Source organism: Salarias fasciatus, chromosome 12 (assembly GCF_902148845.1).
Source record: "Salarias fasciatus chromosome 12, fSalaFa1.1, whole genome shotgun sequence".
In the NCBI taxonomy this organism is placed as follows: Eukaryota; Metazoa; Chordata; class Actinopteri; order Blenniiformes; family Blenniidae; genus Salarias; species Salarias fasciatus.
The window spans coordinates 4,149,651-4,172,249 of record NC_043756.1 but is presented as its reverse complement, the minus strand read 5'-3'; the positions used below and the strand labels follow the sequence as shown (position 1 = coordinate 4,172,249).

Below are 22,599 nucleotides of genomic sequence, written 5' to 3'. Positions count from 1 at the left end.
AAGCAGAGTTTTCAGTGATACTTGTCTCAAAGCATGTTCAAAGCAAATCAAAGGTATTTTGCAGAGTATTCCAGTCGAGGTAAGTATGAAATGCTTTTGCTAATGATGTAGCTGTGGTTTGTGTGTGTTGCTTCAGAAGTCTTGCCCTCTTGATGTTTACCATCTGGAATAAACATGGTATATTTCAGAACTAAAATGGAATTTTTAGCATTAAGTTACTGTACAACTTCACAGTACATGTAGCCAATGCTGTTTTTACTTTAAGTGAGCACAAATAGATATTTTCATGTGGATGTTTTGTACATCACATGGCCAAGACTGTGTAATCATTTCATCATCTCCTGCAAAGCACGTCTGCTCCAAAACATGCATGTTTACAAGTGTGTGAATATTTAATTTAGGATGAATTTCTTTCATCATTAGAGAAGAAAGTCTGTGATGTTTTTAAACGAGAACTATGTTTTATTATAAGAATGTGAGTAAGTGACTGTATTCATATCAATACTGTAAACAAAACAGGACATGAACTTTGGTAGAAAGTACATTTTAAGCAAACTTAGTCTTGGCTTTTAACCTTTATCTTAGGGTGTGTGTGTGAGAGTGTGTCACGTAAAAAAAAAAAAAAAAAATTTCAACCACTACAAAACTTATGGTGTATTTTATCGCAGTTGCATAATTTTAGATGTACCTGAAGCTGACACTGGTATGTGCGCATCGATCAATAAAGAATAAATTAATTAATTAATAAATTAAAAACCAGGAAATAATTTAGAGGGATGCTATCTATCACCATCCAATAATCCCCTAAACTGTTAAAGTATTTGGAAGCTCACAATCATCACATTATCAATATTTTCTTATTTTAAATGTGCAAGAGGTTGGACATTTCCTTCCCTTGATATTTCAAAGAACTGAGAACATACACAAATGTAAAGTCTAGAAGAAGAAAAAATATATTATTGAATGTTTCCAACGACTAAATAAAGTTGTTTACGAGATACCATTAGATACACTTTTCCCAGGGGGCGCCATTTACAGCCTGAGGAATAATATTTTTAAAAAAGAACTTAGCAAATCCTACATTGAATAATTTAGACTCCCCTGTTAATTTTGGCTTTTCAGTTATGTATGTTAATTACGTGACTTTGAGAACTGTCTTTTTGGGAGCTTAAATATAATTTGAGCGTGACCCCGGGTTTCTCTTCAGGCAGTTCTGTAGCCACCCGTGTCGGGTCCTGGGTCCTTTCATAATATCAACATGGCGGCCTTCTGCAGAGGCAGGCACCGATGGAAAAGAAATAACAGCTTTTATGTGTTTACAAGAAACCTCACAGGTAATGTCAGCTTGTTTATGTCTAGCGGAGAGACAGAGGTTTCTAAACCTGCTGAAGTGAGCAGTTTAAAGCGTCTCTGACTGCTCGTGACTGCCTTTAATCAACATTTCGTAAGGAGCTGAATGAACCTGATGCTTATTTATATCTGATTAGCTGTCCGGAGTTTAAGCTGGTCTGGTATTTTTATTTGCTGCCTGTTATATCGACTTTGCTCGGGCATGCGCGTTCCTCGGTCTCCGGTTTAAAGGTGACCTTAACTCGTTTTCTCCAAGCAGTTGTTCTTCTGTCAAGCAGTGTCATCTGTCAAGTGCTTTTTCTTGGTGTCTTCATGTACTGCTATACAATACAATAATGATTGAGCAGGAGTTTGAATCATGAAAGCAAAATTTCAATTTTTGCATGTCAGGATTTAGAAATCAACAGGAGGAAGTTGTTTTTTTTTGTTTTGTTTTGTTTTTTATAAAGGTATTGTTATCAATGGATTTTGTTATGCTGGTATGTTTGCATGATACATATCTAATGTCCCAAACACCACAGCCCACATGTGCGTTACGGATCTGGAATATGTTGGAGATCCTTCTGATCTGATAATTTGCTTCTGGACACCGTAAAAGCGTCTTCGCCCATAGATCTGCTGCTCACTGGACGCTTAAAACAGAATGGAACCGAATGTTATCATAGGAAAATGTACCTGAAACTGGACAGCTGCTCCTGTCACACTGCAAATGAATAAATGTAACAACAAGAATAGAAAGGAGAGTAGTACAAAACGACAATAGTTTCACAGTTGCTTTACAAGAGGCGGTTTGCATTGTTTGTGACATTCAATAGATGTGAGCCAATGAATGTGTGACATTAGGGTGGTTGTTGCTCTGGCAGAGAACCTCCTCAGAATGTTTCTTTGTTTTGAATCATCTGCAGCACCTGCCAGAGGACAACAGGTCAATCAGGTGGAAACCAGGGTGTGAGCTGTACTTGACGATTTGTTTGTCCTTTCTTTTTTAACTAATTGCCAGTAATCTCTAGATATAACTCCCTGGAGGAAGATCAGAAGTCTGTGTGATACTCAGACCAGTTAAATATGGACAGATTATGTTTCGATCCTGATGAACTATGTCCTTTTGCTAAATTGCTGTGACTGCAGTGTTTTGTGCACAGGTCAGGAGACATTAAAGCTCTTCTTTGTAAATAGTATTCATTTTCTGTCAGTTCCTTTCTTTCCACGGACATATATTAGTCACCGTTAAGCCTTTTACATATTAATATTATTTATTCAACTTTTGTCCTGTCTTGTTTGACATTATAACTTTCCATTCTATTCATTCTGTGTTTTTATGCCATAAAAAAACATCCCTCACATGAATTATTTTCTATTTTATTTAGTCATTTAATTGCAATAGAATGTGTTTTCTTGTGTTAAAAATAAAGGTCATTAATTGGGATTGGTTCTAATTTTATTGAAGAGAGGCAGTGTGCTGAAAACCTTCACCATTATAGTTTTGTATTGAACTTTAGCTGCCGGTTGCCGTTCTCTGTATTTAATGTCGAGTTTCAACAAGCAGGAGCTTCCTGAAGTGTTTGTGGAACAGGGAATTGTGTTGTATAGACCCAAACAAATCCTCTTTATTAGTCCAGATGAGTTTTGGGGTTTAGTGTTCACATTTTTTAAAACTGTAAATATTTCAAGGAAGTTGTAGTTAATGCCTTTGCAGGAATATCCATTGCTCATTGATGATTGATGTATTTTGCCTATCAAATTAATCACACAGGAAAGTACGACTACGACTTAGTGGTTATCGGTGGAGGTTCAGGAGGCCTTGCTTGTTCCAAAGAAGGTAAAACAGTTTCATATTTCTCCCAGTTTTTCTGCTTCATATTTTCATTTCCACCTATTATGATCCTGACCATTTGTTTGGTCTTTACAGCAGCCCAGTTGGGACAAAGAGTCGCTGTCTTAGACTTTGTGGAACCTTCTGCTAAAGGTAAAATTCATTTGATGAAAGAGTCTCTTTTTTAAATGTATTTCCTCTGCACAAAGATATAGTAACTTATCATTTATAGCAGAAGTATTGAAATAAGTTAAACTGCTTTTCAAACAGGGACTAGGTGGGGCCTCGGTGGTACGTGTGTCAATGTCGGCTGCATCCCCAAGAAGCTCATGCATCAGGCGGCTTTACTGGGAACCGCCGTCAAAGATGCGAAGAAGTACGGCTGGCAAATCCCGGGGCCAGTCTCCCACGACTGGTAGGTCCACACAGAGGGTCTGGTGTAGCAGCTGAACACCACCATCTAGTGATGCTTTTACTGTATAACAGCATGGAGGACTGGAGCTGAAAAATGTAACAGTGTTTTACATAATGTGGCCTGAAGGCAGCAGACTTGTAACCAGAACCTTCCAGGGTTGAATTCCACTGCTGATGGGTCACCACTGCACGTCCGAGGCCTCTAACCACAGAAATACCCCAGTGTGTGATCTTCCTTGGGTTTGTTTCTCAGGGCCACCATGGCAGGCGCTGTTCAGAACCACGTCAGATCGCTGAACTGGGGCCACAGGGTTCAGCTTCAGGACAAGTGAGTGACAGCACAGCGGCATTCCTTCCCTTTTCACTGATCCTCCTTCTTCTTTCTTTTATTAGTGAAATCTCAGGTAGTGATAAAGTGAGTCACCTCCTCCTTTAATGTGTTTGTTCAGCTGAATCAAATGTGCCACTTTGTCACAGGCTGTGATGGCGTGCCGTGTTTAGAGATCTGTATACATTCAGATTGTGTAATGGATGTTATCCATATCTCAACCACTTTAATGTGTCACTTCTAAGCCCCGCGTTGTTGCATTTTACTTGTGTTTTCTTGTTGGAGACATTCAGAAAAATACTCATAAATATTTATGCATCAGCCTGTTTTCTCCTCGACTCTTTTCTTTCCCCATTTTGCTGAAGGCTGTTCATTTCCGGAACACCTCTTACAAAGACGGATTGATCGTCAGCAGCCACATGTTGATAGAGCCGGTGGCTGCAGGGCAAACAGGTGTTAACCTCAGTGCGAATGAGCTCCAATGATCATTCCATCCAGTTTGATCCTTTGCTTAAGCTTAAACAGTTAGCACTGCTTTTAAGATACTTTAAGGTTTATTTGTATGATAGAGAAGTAACCAGTGCTGTGCTGTGAAGTGGAATGAAGAAGCGCTGTAGCACAGTGATGAGCTCAGTGGTTTGAATAACATCCTGAAGTCATAATATTCATTGGCCCGATTTAACCTCCAGTTTAAAAGAGTGTTTAGACACTGCAGTGTCGTTAAATTTCAATAGTTGGATAAACAGACATTCACATTGAATTTGAAATAATTCAAAGTGAATTTAAAACATATAAAGGTTTTCTCAGATTATTGTCTACACAAATTGTTAAAATCATCACAGCAGCTTAATCCACTTCTCCTCTCTTACATCAGATAAAGAATATGATCCGTAGAGATAAAGCTCGACATGGAATCTCCTCCCACTAATCTTCTTACGTCTCTGTGTTGATTCAGATGTCGAAACCTCAGCTGTTTGATTCTATGTGCAGCCGAGAAGATGAACATGACCTTTGAGATTTACTCAGATTAAAAAGGCAGTTTGATCACTTGCCTCATATGAACCGCTTCAACGACTCGTTTGTTTCTCGTTCTGCAGGAAGGTCAAATATCTGAACCTCAAAGGCAGTTTGGCAGATGAACACACTGTGAAAGGACTAAGCAAAGCGGGAAAAGAGGTTTGTTTGTGATTCACACCAGTGTATCCCTTGTTTAGCCGTCATTATTATGAATACAGGCATGGTGCATTTTGTGAAACATGTTTATAATCTTATGCAATAAATGTAGAATTCTGCTCCCATCATCTCCCAATTTTGCATGTGTGCCACCAACACACACAGCTGAGCTGCTCATCCTACAGATACATGTTTTTTACATGTTTTCTCTCAAAGAAGAAAAGCAATGGAGGAATTATTGCATTAGCCAAAACGAACTCTGTAAGACGGATCTGGATTCTTTAAAAACCACAACACTGAAGTTGCTCTTTCAAATAGTAGAACCAAAAGTCGAAGAGCTGAGTGAGGTTGCTTTCTTATCTCTTTTTCTTATTTTTAAAAAAAGTAATTAAGCCATTTTTCTCTCCCTCCCCTGCAGACAGTCCTGACTGCCAAGAATATAGTGATCGCCACAGGTGGACGACCGAAGTACCCAACGAACGTAAATATTGTCTTTGTCAGGTTTCTTCCCCTGTCTGTCAGTGTGTTTTCTCTGATCGGTCAGTTAGCCAGCGCTAAAGTGAAGCCGAATGCAGTTTGCAAGCACGAAACGGTACCTTGCTACGAGCCTTAACAATAAAAACAGCAGGCTTCAGAGTGGAGACTGCTCCCTGTGTGTGTTCAGCATCACAGATCGGTCCGTTGACTGATGCATTGAGCGTGTTGGTCACAGCTTCGACTGTTGTTCCAGATCCCCGGAGCGATGGAGCACGGCTTCACCAGCGATGACATATTCTGGCTGAAAAAGTCGCCTGGAAAAACGTAAGGATGTTGTTTTTTTTCCCCAGACCATCATCCCACCTGCTTCCAGGCAGATTTGCTCTTGAATTATTTGGAAATTTCAAGAGATTAATCCACGCAGTCTGTGCTGCAATAATACCGTGTGGTATTACCTTCACCTTACGCTGTGAGTTTCCCTGTTTAACGTACGACAGTGGAAACAGAACCTCCGACCTTCGCAGTATTAATACCGTTCTCGACCCGCCGCGCTGCCTCCGCTGCTGACACGGCACATCCCGCTGTCACGCACTGCCATCATTCATCGGTGACACGCAGTTTGTTTTTCTCCCTTCCTGCCAGCCTGTCCTCGCCTCGTGATTCAGATTAGCGGCGTGCATCCTGACCTTTACGGAACAAGCCCTTTAATCCAGCCATTTAGCTGCTGTCATCACCTGGTTAATTGGTCTCTCCCTGATGTTTCCTCTTGGCACGCGGCAGACAGGGACTCGCGGCTGTGCTGTACCTGAGCAGCGGAGGTTGTTTGCTTCACGGTGATAGATATGAGGAAATAATTATCACGGTATTTAAGTTACATATGGGTTATTTGCACTGGAACATTGAGTTCTTAACAGTTTTAAATGATTTATAGCTTCTTTTTTAATTGATCTATCCTTAGAAAGCTGAGTTTGTTGCTTTATCTTATGAATTACCGTATTTCTGCAAACAAACTTGATGATTAGGAAGATTGATTGATATGATTATTTTACATTAATGCAACATAAAATTAAAGGTATGCTATTGAGCTGTTTGACCACTTGGTGGCAATGTCAAATCATTCATCACTTTATGAAAGCACACAGGGTAAGTATTGCCTGTAATATTTACTCAAGAACAAACACTTGTACATAAGACAGCGTGATCTCCTGTGAGAGTCCTCTTGAGCTCAGGAAGTGCTTTGATGTGAGCGTGTGACGGTGAGGGTGGGGGTGGGCGTTTTCTTCCTCTACGGGGGGAAACTGAACCACACACTGTCGCCCGAGCTGGAAATGCTGCGGTGGTGTCAAAGCCTGTCAGCTGTGCAGGTGATGTCCAGGATGGAGGAGAGGTGGGGGCGGGGCGGGGCGGGGTCGAGGGGGGCTTTAGAAGCGAGTGATTGGTGTCTAATGGAGCTTGGAGCACACACACACCTAAATGACAGATTGGCCTTCAGGGCCAGAGGTCCGGAGTGGTCCCCGATTACAAACACACACGCCAGCAGCACTGCCATGTTGATCAGACAGAGCAGGCGCATTCAGACGACGTGCGCTACAGAATGAGAGGTATTCGAGGACGGTGGCCTCTCAAGAAAACCTGTAAGGAAAAGCAAAATATGATCTAAGGTTCACTGGGAGCCTGTTCAAAGACAGAAAGCAGATTTAACCCAGATGATCAGAAATGTATTTTCGGAATAAACAGTTCAGGGTTCTGTTTGAACCAGCAGTAATATGTTCATGTCCCTTCTCCCCGTCTGAGGAGGCTGACTGATGTGGTTCGGCCTTCGTGGCGTTTGTGGACTCCAGCGGCAGCAGCAGCTCTGAACCAGCTGCAGCCCGTCTGAAGGGCGTCCAAACCCGTGAAGTCCAGTCAGCTGAGGATAACTGCATGACCTGCTGAGGCATCGGCCCTCTGACTCCTGCTGGGTTTTCCAGTCCAGGGGATTTATCAGTTTCTCATGTTGCATCGTGGCCGCCGGCCACACATGAACGAGCTCTGCGCCATTTTCCTGCTTTTAGGATAAATAAAGCGCTGCACGTGTTTTGGAAGAAACGTGCCTGAAATCAAACAGAGTGAAGCGAGCTCGAGCCAAACACATTTGTTTAGAGTAATACCAGCAAATAAACATTAAAAATAGTCATTCTAAACCTTAAACTGGCTCCCTGAGCCTGAGAAATCAGTGTCGAGGATAATAGTTTGTTTTTTTTTGGTTCCTTAAGTAGAGTTCAAATGAGGGCTGCAACAAACAAACAATATTATTATTAATTGGTTAGCAAGTTGCTGCGTGGGAAAAAAAAAATTACTCAAATTGCATTGGGTTTGTCTGAAAAACACAAACTGCCAATTTTGTGAGATTTAAGTGTTGACTCAGTTTTTTCACCCTGCAGAACTTTATGAAATTGTTTCAGTAATGTCTTTGGTGATGTTGTTGATTAAGAACTTGACTTTCAGAATATTGCTGCATAAGATGAGAAGAGCTTTACAGCAGTCTTAAAGAAGAGACGGTGAACAATGGACCAGAGGAGTAAAGTCTCTACCTGTAGAGCCTTCATCCTGCTTGTTTCAGAAATCATCTTGCTCCAAAACACCTCAATCAAATGAATGTGACGTAGTTTAGCTCTTCAGGAAAAATGGTGCAGAGTTACTAACCGTGATGTGAAACATCTTGGATAATGTCCTTTCAGGACCGGTGTTGGACATTTCAGCAATAGACAAACAATCTAAAGATGCATGTTAATTTTATTTTTGATAACTCCTAATCGTCATGCATAGGTAGAATTAAAATGCCATTTGTCAGTGTTTCATGTGAGCAGGAATTTACACTAATACAAAACACACATGTTTTAACAATTAACCTGAAGCTCCTGCTTTGGACAGTGTGATGAAACCTGTACAACAGTCAATTCTTTTCAGTTTTATGATGAGGTCCCAATAACAACACGGCCATGAAAAGGACAAACTGCCTCTGAGTAGGTGAAGCCTCAGCAGAACCAGGCTCAGAGGAGGAGACCTTCACTGGTGTGGCTCTCTAACCAGCCGTCTTCTCTGTTGTTTTGGCCGGAGTTTAAAGAAACCATGGGGCTGATGTTTGGTTGAAGAAGCTTCTTTTTTCCACATCCACTCATTTTCATCCACAGCTGTGAAGGACTCAGTTATTATAACATTTTAGCTACATAACACGTGGTGTCGAGGCTTTGCAGGCCATCAGGAGACACAGCCAGACATAAAGCAGGGGAAGAAGAAGCGTGGGGGGGTAAGGAGACAGTTTTTCAGCGATGAAAGTGTAGAATCAAACTGAAGCTCTTCTGCTAATCTCCCCTGAGCCGCCTCACAATGCCTGCTAAGTGCAGCTGTGCATTACCCCGACCCGGGCAGAAGGGGCTTTCAGCGGTCGGCGTGGCTGTGGACGGGGGCAGGATGTGCCGCAGGCAGCCGGAGCTGTCAGGTCGGGCAGGGCGACGGCGGGGCGGGTCTGGAGCGAGAGGCGGCTCGTCTGCGGCGGCTGACGGGCTTCACTCAGCGGCCCGATGTGTGGACTTGAGCCCTGAACATGGCACACCCCATCCGCAGGGATTAGCCTAAACACTCGCAATTAGCCCTTCTTCAACAGCACACATCTTCTGGCTGGATTACAGACGGGATTCGCCCGGACCACACACGCGCACCGGCGCGGTTCTTACTGCTGTTTTCCACATTTCCCTCGCACCTCATCACATTTTCAGGTTATAAAGTTTTACAGTTCATCACCTTGTTAAATCTGGGATTTAAAGGAAACATTTTCAGCTTTTAGCTTCGACTTTTCTTTGATATATTTAGCCAAAGTGAGCTGCGCAAATAATGAAATGTATCTTATTGGAGTGTTTGTTCTGCTAAGAGCTTCTTCTTTCTTTGTGTTTTGCAGACTTGTGGTTGGAGCGAGTTGTATCCTTTATCACGAAGAAGCTTAAGGCCTCACGTTAACTGATGTAAGTCATAAAAAACACGTAAACGTCAGAAAAGGGATTCCTTTTCTTTCCAACTCATGCTATATTTGCAGTTAGTAACTCTGCTGATATTGACAGTCAGTGACGTTTTAATGATGAGAATGTCTTCTTTTGATTACGAAGCATTAAAACCGTGATCCTCAGCTGGGCTTCACTCAGATGTGGCTTTAGAGTGTGCAGGCTTTCTCACAGGCATCGGCCTGGACACCACAGTGATGGTCCGCAGCATCGCCCTGCGGGGCTTTGATCAGGTATCCATCGACCTACAGTCTCACTCACTCACTCTTAGTTTCTCTTGATGTAGATAAATACTCGCACATCGTTTTAAACTCCACACAGAACAAGTGAAACATGCAGATTCCAACTCAGAAGCCTCTTAGCATCCAGAGCCGTCTTCATTTCAGGAAACCTTGGAGACTCTGAACTTTGTCTTTTTAATGTCATGTGACGATTTTTCCTGTTTGCAGCAAATGGCCGGCCTGGTGACAGACTACATGGAGGCCTACGGCACCAGGTTCGCGTGGAAGTCGGTCCCAAAGAAAGTGGAGAAGCTTCCGTCCGGAGCCCTGCAGGTGACGTGGGTCGACGGCCAGACGGGCAGCGAGGCCAGAGACACGTACGACTCGGTTTTGTGGGCAGTCGGTGAGTTTCCGTGACTTCTGGAGCATCTTTGGATGTTTTCAGGAACTTTTTTTGCGCAGCCTCACACCTTCAAGGCCAAACTATCCCCTTTGCAACGAAAACATTTAGATCCTTCCTCCAACTTGTTTTGATTTACTTAAGCCTATAATATGACTTCCTCTAAAAGCCTGAACAAGGCTGGGATGCGGAACATAAATTATTCAGTTGGGTAAATTATAATTATGAAATCATCTTAACCACTGCGACAGTTTTCTTGTGTAAACAAGACATTAAAATGCCTGAATTATGACCATGGATGCACGTCATAGCACACATCGCTGCAATAATTAGCTCCTTATCCTCCAAATTTACAGCTTTTCAGGGGATTACACACACCACCCATATCGCTTCCTTCTGACAGAACCATTTTATCCTTGGAATACACCACTCTATTTCATTGTCATCCCCAAAAGAGTGCAGTGTCAGCAGATAGCCGGAGGAATCAAGGATGAAAACAAAGTAATAAAGGCTGAGCGATGGGAATGGCTGCAGGAAGTGTTGATCACCCATCGCCGGCCCGGCGGCTCCGCTGTGGTTGAAGAAGGGCAGGATGCACCCAGGCACAGGGTCACCGCCTTCCTCTTTGTTCTCCCTCACCGGGCCTTCCTGCCCATGCCAGCCCTGCGGAAACCGAGCCGGCATCTGTCACTGCCATCCCTGCCCGCAGCCTTCTGTCTGCCGTTAGTAGCCTCCTCCTCCTCCTCCTCCTCCTCCTCCTCTTTCTCATCTCTTCGCTCTCGATTCCATCATTTTCTCGTTCTGCACGAGTAACAATGGAAGGAACATCCGTCGGGGTGTCAGCCCCGGGTTTTTTTTTTTTTTCGCTGGACGCTTTCAAAGGCGGCGCTCCGCTTCCGAAAGTCTGGCTTGAAAAATCTGCCCGACTTGAAAGTGTGTGCGTGAGAGAGTGAGGGTCCCTCCGCCGGGTGCGTGTGACAGCGGCGAGGATGTGCGTGACCCCCGCAGCTGAGATGACGCCGGCTCTTTCCCTCCCGCGGCCGAATTCCCTCATCGTCACAGCCGGACGGCGAGCGGAAGGCAGAGACTCGATGCAGGCAGAAGTAGACATTCAAGTCAAAGCCTCTAGTTTTTGGGACTCGGTTAAAAACTGTCCTTCAGACTGGTTTTGGCGCCGGTTCACTGTGAACCAAGCCCGGTTTGTTTTTAGCACCTTTTGCGTTACTTTTTACATGTTTTGCTGTAAAACCCAAAACAAAGCCAGTTTTTCTAGGCCACATAAAATGCAGTTTCCACGAGTTGTCAAGAGAGCAGTTTCCTTTGTGTTGGTGCCGCTGGAGAGGACTCCAGCGTGGAACGTGTATATCCGCCATCGCTCCGGTTCCCAGACGGCTGGGTGAGAACCTGGGAGGACGTGGCCTCTGCTCTTTGATGTGTGGATGCAGGAGTTATGAGTACAAGGCCACTTCCCTTCGCTGTGGCCTTACACTAGAGGCCAGGCCGGCTCCCGGGCCTCTGTGGAGTTATTAAAGGCCAGAGGGGACCGGGGGACAGTATCACCACTCTGTAGCACATCCTCCTCTGCGGCCCTGCCTCCCTGCTCCTTCCTGACCCCGCGGCCGCTCCCCTGTCCAGGTGTACGCCTCAGGAAACAGAACATTTTCACACGTCCTGTCGATGCACACAGTGGTGACATTAGTCTTCCTCCTGACTGTCTTCTGCCACGCTCAAGGATGTCATTCAAAACCATTTCCTACTGTTTTTAAGGGAATTTGAATCCCTATTCTATAAGGTGAACAGGATCTCAAATTACATTTCTGCAACACAGTAAAAGATGGAATGAAAATAAACTGTTACAATCTAGAGAGTCTCGCCAGTGCTTCGCTTTGACAGCTGTCTGCTCAAGATTCTCAAAGCAAACCTGTAATTCTACTGAAAATGAGCTTTAAAGTGAAATCTGTAAAGGTCTTAGAGGGACTGTATTATTTCAGAAGTTGCTGTGATGGCGAATCAGATCAGCGGCTGACAGGAGCGCAGCTACGCCCTGGACGGGCCTCCCGTTCATCACAAGGCAAACACAAAGAGACAGACAGTCAAACACACTCTCATTCACACCTCCAGGCTATCTGAAGTCACCGTTTATCCTCCAACACGTGTTTTTGGGCTGTGGGAGAAAACCTGTGCATGCTGAGGGAGAACATGTAAACTCCAGGCCCCATCTGGGCTCAAACCACTGAAATTTCTTAGGATTTGACAGTTAGCAGTTCATTAATTAATGCAATATAAACACATTTTAAAGCATTTTCAGTTCTCCTCACATCTTTTTTCTAAGTTACACTTCTTTCTTTTTTTCTGAAGCCGCCCAGCTGTTTATCAGCGAGCATCTTAAAACTCTTTTTGGCTACAAATGAAACGCATAATCAGTTTTTGGCATTTTGTATGATTTATTTCCCCAAGAGCAACAATCTCCCGTCAGACCGCTCTCCCTTTTGTCTTTGTTCATCTGATTGATCAGATAAAGCGGCCGGCTCTCATTACAACTGGTGGAGGGTTTGTTGTGTCTAATTAGACGAGCAGTCTGGAAGCTTCCTCTTAATGTCACAACAGGCTTTGTTCAGATCGGCCCACTGGTTCCGCCGTAATGTGCGAGCGTGTCTCGGGCTCAAACCGAGCCTCTTATCAGCCGGCTCACTGTTGTTGTGTCGTCGCCGCACAATGGAGCCCAACGCTGCAAGCCGCAGCAGCGACTGCTGCCGCAGACAGGAAGGCAAGATATGCGGAAGAAAGTCTTAACTTATCACTTTGATTAATCAATACGCACCGTTCCCGGCCATTAGTGGTATTTTTGGAATTAGTAGCGGTGTGGCTCAGTCACTTGAAAGTGATAAAATGATAACAGTTCATCGTTTTAGCAGCAGATGAGATGATATTCATCCCTCAGTGTGGAAACTTCAGTATCACAGCAGGTCAGTTCCAGGAAAGAAACGCGTATAAAGACACACGATGAGGGTTTTCTTTTTGTTATTGAGGGGCTGATGGTGACTGGTGTTTAAAGTCACTGATATAGGGTGCAGAAAATCGTGAAACAAGCTCTGCATTGAACTGTCAGCAGAATTACCTCAAGGCTCTGTGTTTCTGTGCATCTTTTCTAAGCAAAAATTCTACCGATTCAGTTCAACTTCATTTGCATAGCGCCACATTCAACACCGTCATTTCTGGGATGTTTTGCAGAGAACAAGCCAACAGTTCGCCATGAGCAAAGCATCAGCAGCTGTGGAAAAGGGAAAAACTCCCTGTTAACAGGAAGAAATCTTTCCAGAACCAGGCTCGGAGGTGGCTGCTTTCTGCTGAGGGGATAGAAAGAGCCTTTTAGCGAAGCCTTTAACAATTATTTATACGCAAATGTGGCCATTTTCAAATATATGCAAAGCACAAAGCAACTTCCTGAGACACAAAGTTAAATTCCTGGAGCTCTGTCAGATCAATGCACAAATCTATATACTTCAGTTGATTCATAAAAGTATTGTCAGTAGTTAACTCGTATTTTCTGACTTTGCCTAAATCGATAGCAGTGCACTGTCCCAGTTTGGAGATGTCTCGCTGTAATATGAAGCGTTGTAGCTCCCCCGCCTCTTGTAACAACAGCGTGTCGAAGTGAGGCGACCACTTACAGATAAATAATGAAGCGTGCAGGCTCTCCCTGAACGTGACGCCTTCTAAATGGGATCACGTTAAACCCCGGTGCATGTTTCAGGGCTTCATTCGTCCAGGATGCGTAAGCCGCCATTATCTTTAGCGGTGATGTAACTTCCTGCCATCGGAGGGACGGACTTTTGAGCTGTGTGCTGATAACAAACTGGATGGCGTCTCTTTTCATTCTCCTCAGTCTATTTCCAGTGAGCTTTGTTTGGAGAGGATGGCAGCGCTTCTCATTCACACTCACAATGGCTTCCTTCTTTAATTTGCATTTGTGGATTAAATGCTAAATGTTATCTCTTGATAATGATGTCTGGGGGTTTTTCTGAAGCCGTTTCCATTGAAGAACCAGGTCTGATGATAATACTGCTCCACCGGGTCCTGATAGCTCCATCCATCAGCTGCTGATCTTCACTCCTGACTAAATCATAACATGATAAATCTTTTCAGCGTTATGTTTAGCTGCAGTTCAAGATTGGTTCCTCCACCGGTGATTTTATTGGCTCCATCGTGATCAGAAAAAGTAGAAATAGTTGAATTCTGGTTTTGTTTGTCAGGTCAAGTGTTGGGACACAGGTTTGACTTCCTGCTGCGGCTGGAAAAGAATCCAGCATGAAAAGAAGAATGAACAAATCTCTGGTGCAAGTTTCAGTGATTTTCTTTCTCGACTTCTGGAAAAGCAGCTGAAAAGACAAAGACAGTTACTAACAGCAGTCAGAAGTGTATGGTTTAATAATTAGTGTCAAAGTCATTATCAAAACACTTCTCCTTTAACCAAGTAAAATATTAAGTTTCAAACATTTGACTTGAAATCTGATTTTCTGACAGCGACTTTCATTCCATTATTTTGGATTTAAAAACACAGGCGAGTGTGTACGACTCAGGTTGTACTGACCAAACTCCCAAAAGCACAACTCCCCCCCCCTCCTGGCGCTCTCCCACTCCGCCACACACGCTGTGGAGCAGGAGACGGCTCCCATGCAGCCCCCCCGCCCCGGCTCGGCCCTCCCCGGTCTGTGAAGAGGGAAGGACGTTGTTCTCCGGCTCCAGCCAGGAAAAAGGGTCTCTGGGGTTTGTTATTCTTGCCGTCCGATAGCATCTACACGGGTACCTCGGGGCCGGCTGTTTATTATGCCGCCCGGGCAGGTTGCGCCGCGGACGGGGGAGAGCGCGTGGTTCACGCCGCCTGGCCGAGGAGCCTCGGCGTCGACAGCATCAGTCAGCCGTCCCCGAGGAAGTGTCAGAGTTTGCACCTTGGGTGTCCCTCAGGGTCAGTGGGATCCTGTTCCCAGCTGTGCATCAGTGTCTCCTCCTCCTCCTCCTCCTCCTCCTCCTCCTCCTCCTCCTCCTCCTCCTCCTCCTCCTTGTCCTCCCCCCCCAGCGGCCCACATGTTGTTGTTTAATAACACCAGAGCTCCCGGTGTGGGCTTTACCTTCAGCTGTCTTCTGTCCTGAGTGGCTCTTCTGTTTTAACAATTAAGACATTTTTTATAATCCAGACACAACTCAAAACAGCAGAGTTTTCAGACAGCTCAGATAATACAGAATAGATGCTATTTCTCCATTTACTCTGGTATTCTTAGAGATACACGACTGGATGAATTAACCTTGAGTAAAGTCTGAAAATCTGCTTTGTAGGTTCCTTCTTCTTCTTCTTCTTCTATACGTAAAGCTTCGTCTCAGACTTGTGCTTCTCTTCAGCCCATCAGTTTCTCCCAACAATATAAGTGTAATAGGAGAGGGAAAACAGAGGGAAAAAAACATGTTTTGACATTTTAAAAAGGACTGCGTGTAAACACTGTGGGGCTTTTTTGGCAGTTCCAGTGCTGTCGTGGGTCAGCTGGCCTGTTTGCTCAAACAGAAATGTCACCACGGTTAGTGGATGGATTTCTGCTGAACTTGAATACGGATCCAGGACATAAATCTGATTAGCTGTAGTTTATTCACTGCTTTTATCATTTCGTACAGTAACCAGACAGTCTATTTATGATTGGGCTTGAAATGTGTACACTCATGATTCCACAGAAAGTCGTGGGATGAAATAACTTCCCAGAGAGAGAGTATCTTTAGACCGGACCAGCGCTCAAATCAAGGCTCTAAATGCTCAATACACGTTATGTATGAAGCGCTGTGCATCGTAAGTTACATTCATCCGTTCATGGAGGGATGAAAGACACCAGGGGTGTCAAACATAAGGCCTGTGGACCAAAGACGGCCCACCAGAGGCACCAAATTGGCCCACTGGCTGCTTAGAAAAATGTAAAGCTTCTTTTTTTTTTTTTTTTTCCTTTCTTTCTTTAAAAGTTTCTTTTTAGACAAAACACAACACTGAGACCTGAGCTGAGATACCAGTGATGCTGCCATGAAAGCAAACTGACCTCAGACACCTCTGATCGCCGCTGGCACTGAGTTCAGCTCTTTCCTGGGACACATGGAGAGCAAGAGATGGGAGATCAAGATCCAGCATTAGGACTGGAAAGTGACGACTCTCTCCCAAACAGACATTTGGATTCTTGCACTAATTGGAGTTCTTCAATCCCACGTCGATAAAACCAAGCTTGTGCTATTTCCTCCTCTGGTTTCATTTGTATTTGTAACTATTTCTTCTCCACTATATGCAAAACCCTTCTGGAAGTCGGGGAATCAAACTTACCTGACTCGTTGTCGTCGTGTTGTTCGCCTCAGGCCGCGCTCCTGAAACCAAGGCTCTGGGCCTCGACAGGCTCAACGTCCAGCTCAACAACGCGACGGGGAAAATAGTTGTCGGCGCAGACGAATCCACCTCGGTGCCGAACATCTTCGCTTTCGGGGACATCAGTGAGGTAAAGACGCTGCAGTGACAGCAGGAACTGCCTCCATCACGGCCATGAGAGGTTTTTAATTAAATGCTGCCTTTTTAATAATATTTCAATTAAAAAAACAAAACGAAGGGAAATCAGTGTTGAGAAATGCATTCATTTTTCAGCATTTCACACAGCGGGTGTGAGTGAGTGAAGTAATCCTGCTTTGCGTGTACAGCTGTTAGTGTAGATCCTGAATTATACAAATTCCTGTCAAATGTTCACACTGCATACATGTCAGAGAAGTTCATATGAAATTACAATCATCAGCAGATAAAAACACAATGGAATTATGATATATATTTAAATTCATCTCGCATAAGCTGAAATGTTTTCTGCTTTTTTGCACATTTTTTTTTTTAGATTTTTTTTTTTTTTATTATTGGAAGTCATGAAAATAAAACATATAGTCCCAGATTATTAATATATCATGATTTTTATTATATTGTTGTATTTTTTTTTTAACTGGTAATTGTTAAGGGATCACTGATTTAGCTTATTGGCTTCATTATTTATTGTGATAAGTTCAGTTTAAAAATAAACTTTTGCTCGATGGGGAAAACAAAAAGGTCTGTGTCAGGGCCGTTTTACAATCAACGATGAATGAAAGTTAATTCCAGATAAACACAATCCTGGCCAAAAATAATTAGGAATTAAGTGAAAACCCCATCTTTTCATCAGTGTGTGTGTGTGTGTGTGTGTGTGTGTTTCCAGTTGCAGGTGAACCTCAATATCCAGCTTTAATCACTGCAGCTGCGGCGCGTCCCAGACTGATCCGTCGATGTTAAAACTAGTCGGACCTGCTGAATGTAATTTCACCACAACCAGCTGTGTGTTTCCTTCCTGCCTCCCGGGCCTCATCACACACACACACACACGCACGTGCACACACACGTACGCGCTCAGCAGCAATGATTGGCAGCTTGCTTTGATGAGTGGAGCTTCTCCCTAATCTGTCTGTCAGCTCGCCGCGGCAGCAGAGGGGGTTTTTATTTTTTCACTCTTCACTGAAAAGCGGGAGAGTCGATATCCTTCTCAGTTTGTCCAGCCCTTCGTTGTTTTGCTTTCATCTCGATAAAACGTGCCAAGAAATGCATTAGAGCGTCACACACTGCCTGGTGTGGAAACAGTTACAGGAACAGCAGAACACACCTTCACTGAAGGTGCAGGAGGCGTTTCTGGACGGCAGGATGTGTGTGACTGAAGGTATTGAAGTCATGCCTTCAGAATTGCCCCGCAGCCTTACTGTTTCCTGTGTAGTGCAGTTGTGTGTGTGTGTGTGTGTGTGTGTGTGTGTGTGTACGTACGTATCCATGGCTGAACGCTCGTCTGTTTTGACAGACGTCCAAAACAATGAAGGCCGAACCGCGGAGGCAGACAACTTAAGTAAAGCCAGCCGAATGGTTTAAATGCTTGCTACAGGAAGAAGGTGTAAAAAGTAAAGTAGAATATGAAATAAGTTTTGTAAATATGCATTTATAGTTTGTGTGTGTGTGTGTGTGTGTGTGTATATCAACCAGTGACGGTGTTGGCCTTTTCCACTGTGTTTAGGCCAAATGGTGAAAGAGGTTGTCAGTCTTGTAAGTGGATACTTCCCACTGCCACGATGACGTTTTACCAATAATCTCATTTTTCATTATTTAATTTGAATAGAATGTCAAACAGAATCATTTCAAACTGCAGTAAATACATCAAATATTGCAATAATACACAAATAGGACTCACATTTTGCAGGTTTTCTTCGAATAGAGGTGTGGTGGCTGGGATATTCGTCATCCCCTGCTACACTCTCTCAATCATGGTCTTTAGTTTTTACATTATTGGCATTATTACGTTCAAAATGGCCAAAATTAATACATTCCAGGCAGGTATTACAGTGTTGTTATTATTATACTGTTGAATGTTACCTGTCTGACTGACTGACTGACATATTTGGCTGTTTGGATCCAATTTTTGCAACTGTTATGTTTCTAGTTTTGGCTCCTAAAGCTTGTTTTATTGTTTCCATGTATTTGGTATCGCAAGTATTTTTTCGTTCCTCTCTTTTTACACTTGACAGTTTTTGTCGAGCCACCATGTCCTGACGTTCAAGCTGGAAACGCGACTCATTTTACTCTTTATTATTACAAGTCAACATCTTTTCATTTTGCTGTCCTGTTCTCCTGAGAGGACCATCCCACGGGTCACAGCTATTAAATCAAAATGTTTTTCCAAATAATATATTTTTTAGGAGGATTATTTTAACAAAATGCTCAACCGTCTTTACAGAGTTGGTTTGTATTTCAGATTTGAGTGTGTTAAATACACTTACGTTAAAGAAAGTTGAATGGTGTTGTGGTTTTACGGCAGGATCATGATTCTGAATTTTGAATTTTGTGTTTCAGGGTCGACCTGAATTGACTCCAACGGCCATTAAAGCAGGAAAGCTGCTCGCCCGCAGGCTGGCGGGACAGAGCACTGAGCTCATGAACTACGACAATGTAAGACAAACACAAACACACACACACACACACACACACACACACACACACACACACAGACACAGCTATAGCTACTTATGGCCTTTTGAGCTTATTGTTTTATGCCTCAATTGAGAAAAATGATACCCGTTTCTGGTGTTTCATGGCCAAAGTGGATTATTTCCCTCCAGCGTACCACCCACCCATTTCCCCGTCCTCACATGATTCATAGCCCAATATCACCGGATTTTCCAAAATATCATCATTCTTCACCACGCAGTCACCCCTCAGCAAGTCCTAATAAAGCTTTCACTGCAGTTGTTTGGCTTCGTATCTTCTAGGAGAATAATTAAATGTCACCGCAGTGCAAATTACTGTATAGTATGAACTTGTTTATGACACATTTCCAGTTCAGGTAAAGTAAATCCTGCGTTTACTGGTGTGTGGCAGGTGCCGACCACGGTCTTCACGCCGCTGGAGTACGGCTGTGTGGGTCTGTCTGAGGAGGAGGCCGAGAGGAGGCACGGAAAAGACGGCATCGAGGTGACAGTCGCTCCCGTCCTCCGCTTCTGATGGATCAGTTTCACGATGAAATGATGCCTGAGAACTCATCTTCTCTCTCGTCTTCACGTTTTTCATGTCAAAGCAAAAAAATTACATTTTGAGCTTAGTTGAAATGTAAACGCAGTGCTGTGCAATCGTGTTTATTTGGCGCCACATTTATTACATGAAGCCGGTATTTGATGTATTATGGATCCGTTTCGTGTCCTGGTCGTGTTTTAATTGGCTGCCTGCCTCGTGTGCTCAAACAAACTGACACACACACACACAATGCCTTGTTACACCTAAGCAAACACCGACACACACGTGTCCACTGTAATCACAAGTGTGTCTGTGTTCTCCCGCCGTGTGTGCGTGTGCGTACGTGCACGCCGGGCCAGATGCTCGCCAGCACCTGCGCGAGGCGGCCGACAAACGGTTTTAGCGGCGAGCCGCGGCTCCCGGCCCGTGAGCGACGGGCGAGCAGGAGGCCTGATTGAGGCGTGTTCGGGGCGATGACAGGCGCCGGGATCTGACGGCGAGCCGCGAAGCGCCGCGCCGCCGCCCCCCAGCAGCTGCCTGGCCTCGGCGACTTGTGTCGGCACGTTCGTCCGCGGAATAGAAAAGCAGCGCACTCGTCTCAGAGCGAACTGAAACCCAGTCAGATCACAGCGGTGCAAGAATCACTGCTATTAAAATCTAGAATACAACACTGAAGGTATCGAGCTGAGGTCAGGTTTTAGTTTCTCTCTGAACCGTGAAGCGAAAACAAATCTCCTCTCATCCTGCTGTTTAGTTCCACGAATCGGTTCCCGCAGTAGTCAGATTTTGTTTTTGCTGCACAGTTTGAGGTTGAAAATAATCTTTTTCTGCTTGCCTATTTATTCCTCTGTTGCACAGAGTAAACGTAACACTGCACAGAAGTGACACGGGAGAAGATCCCTGCTGGAAATTCCCTCAGTGTTTTTGTTTAGACATCAGTAAGCTCCGCTGATTGAGGCAAATATCCACCAGAGAATATATGAAACTCCCCGTGAGCTCCTGATTGGCTCCGGGCTGAACGCACAACAAAACAATAATACATTTCCACTTCATTTTATATCTGCTTGTTTATATCTGTTTACGTCTGCAGGTCTTTCATGCTTTCTACAAGCCTCTCGAGTTCACCGTGGCAGAGCGAGATGCCAGCCAGTGTTACATAAAGGTACGGTCACGTTGCAAGCCGCTGCGCCTTTTTATTATTTTAAAAACAAAAACAACTATTTCTGCACGTAGTTAAGAAGGAAGTGCGTCGAATGTGAGAAGCTGAGTGAAGAAATTAAACGGCGCAGGGCCGTAACCGTGAGCTAATCCTGCAGGAGGCAAGTTCTTCCTAAATTATAGTTTTTGTCTCCTCAGGTGATCTGCGAACGAGGTGCTGATCAGAAAATTCTGGGTCTGCATTTCACCGGTCCAAATGCCGGAGAGGTCACACAGGGATTTTCTATGGGCCTCCAGTAAGTTTATTCACTGTTATCTCACTTCTCTTTTTTTTTCCCAATATCATGTGCCACTTTAAGTTATATACCTGGCCTGCAATAACAAGTATATCTATAAAAAAACATTTTTTCATATGAAGTTACAAATATGAACTGTAATCAATAAAATTCGAAGAACTCATCTTTTCTAATAATCAGCAGCTTTGTAGCGTTTCAAAGGTTTTCAAAAAACACTGAAATCAATAGGGGAAAGCTTTTTTTTTTTTATCGTAGCAGCTAACATTCAAACACACACTTATTTTATTCTGTTGGTTTGTTTTAACCTGCGAAAACTCTCCAGTTAATTATGGTGTGTGACGCCGCCTGTTTAGAAAGCCGACTGAAGCCTTCCTTGTGTTGGGATCGGCTCTGCACAATTTTCTACAAGGATCTCCATTCCCTCTTCATCTGTTTGTACCCAAATACCGTCTTTAATCCACCCCTGGTCACAAATAATGTGAAACTTTAGAATTACAAATATGTTTTGTCATTCTCCGTTGTAATAAAACAGGGTTTTTCTTTTGGATCTCATGAACTCAGCTGTTTCAACCTTCCTTCTAACAGTAATGACAGATTTTATTTTATTTTTTTAAGTGAAAGCTATAAAAATGAAGAAAATGAGCAGGAGCTGTTTGTGTGTTTGTCTCAGGTGCGGAGCGACATATTCTCACCTCCTGCAGACGGTGGGAATCCACCCCACGTGCGCAGAGGAGGTGGTGAAGGTCGGCATCACCAAGCGCTCCGGGCTGGACGCCGCGGTCACGGGCTGCTGAGGTTAAGCACCTCGGCCTCTGAGCACGCAAGCAGCGCACGGGGTCTCCGGGCATCGGCAGGGAAAACACGGCCGGGTCGTAACACGCTCTTTCTCCGTTCAACCCTCCTCCTCCTCCTCCTCCTCCGGCCTGAGACGCTGCCGCCGTGAGCGTCTTCAGCGTCTTTTCGTGGCACTTCCTGTGTGTGAGGGCGTCGTCGCTTGGCGCCCCAGTCTAGTAACACCGACATGTGCGTGTTGTGGAAGCCGTGAGCTCCAGATCAGGTTAGCGCGAGCTGCGCCGCAGAGCGAGCGTCTCTCAAATAAACACACTCATCAATCAGGATTAAGGCCTCGTTCAGGATTCGGCTGAAATCTCTCCAGAAACGCAGTCCGGACCCCGAACCTTCTTCTCAATACATTTTCTGCAAATATTGTTGTTTCTCTGGCTGTACTTCCTGTCCATTAGTCTTGGAGGTGACACATACCATACACCCCCCTCTCACACACACACACACACACACACACACACACACACACCCAGCGTGACACTGATGGATGGCCCCGGGGCCGTCGCCGCAGC

At 44.3% G+C, this 22,599-nt stretch overlaps 1 protein-coding gene across 1 annotated transcript; it reads left to right on the top strand.

Moving 5' to 3' along the window:
* The first annotated feature begins 1,232 nt into the window (after positions 1 to 1,232).
* txnrd2.2 (thioredoxin reductase 2, tandem duplicate 2) lies at positions 1,233 to 22,098 on the top strand. The gene is made up of 17 exons (XM_030105053.1): positions 1,233 to 1,334; positions 3,104 to 3,169; positions 3,260 to 3,316; positions 3,434 to 3,578; positions 3,831 to 3,905; positions 5,003 to 5,081; positions 5,497 to 5,559; positions 5,809 to 5,879; positions 9,493 to 9,512; positions 9,734 to 9,825; positions 10,042 to 10,216; positions 16,595 to 16,731; positions 19,134 to 19,229; positions 19,659 to 19,751; positions 20,881 to 20,952; positions 21,147 to 21,244; positions 21,915 to 22,098. The coding sequence occupies exons 1-17, from the start codon at positions 1,259 to 1,261 to the stop codon at positions 22,036 to 22,038; spliced, it is 1,539 nt and encodes a 512-aa protein (XP_029960913.1). The 5' UTR covers positions 1,233 to 1,258; the 3' UTR covers positions 22,039 to 22,098.
* The last annotated feature ends 501 nt before the right edge of the window (positions 22,099 to 22,599 follow it).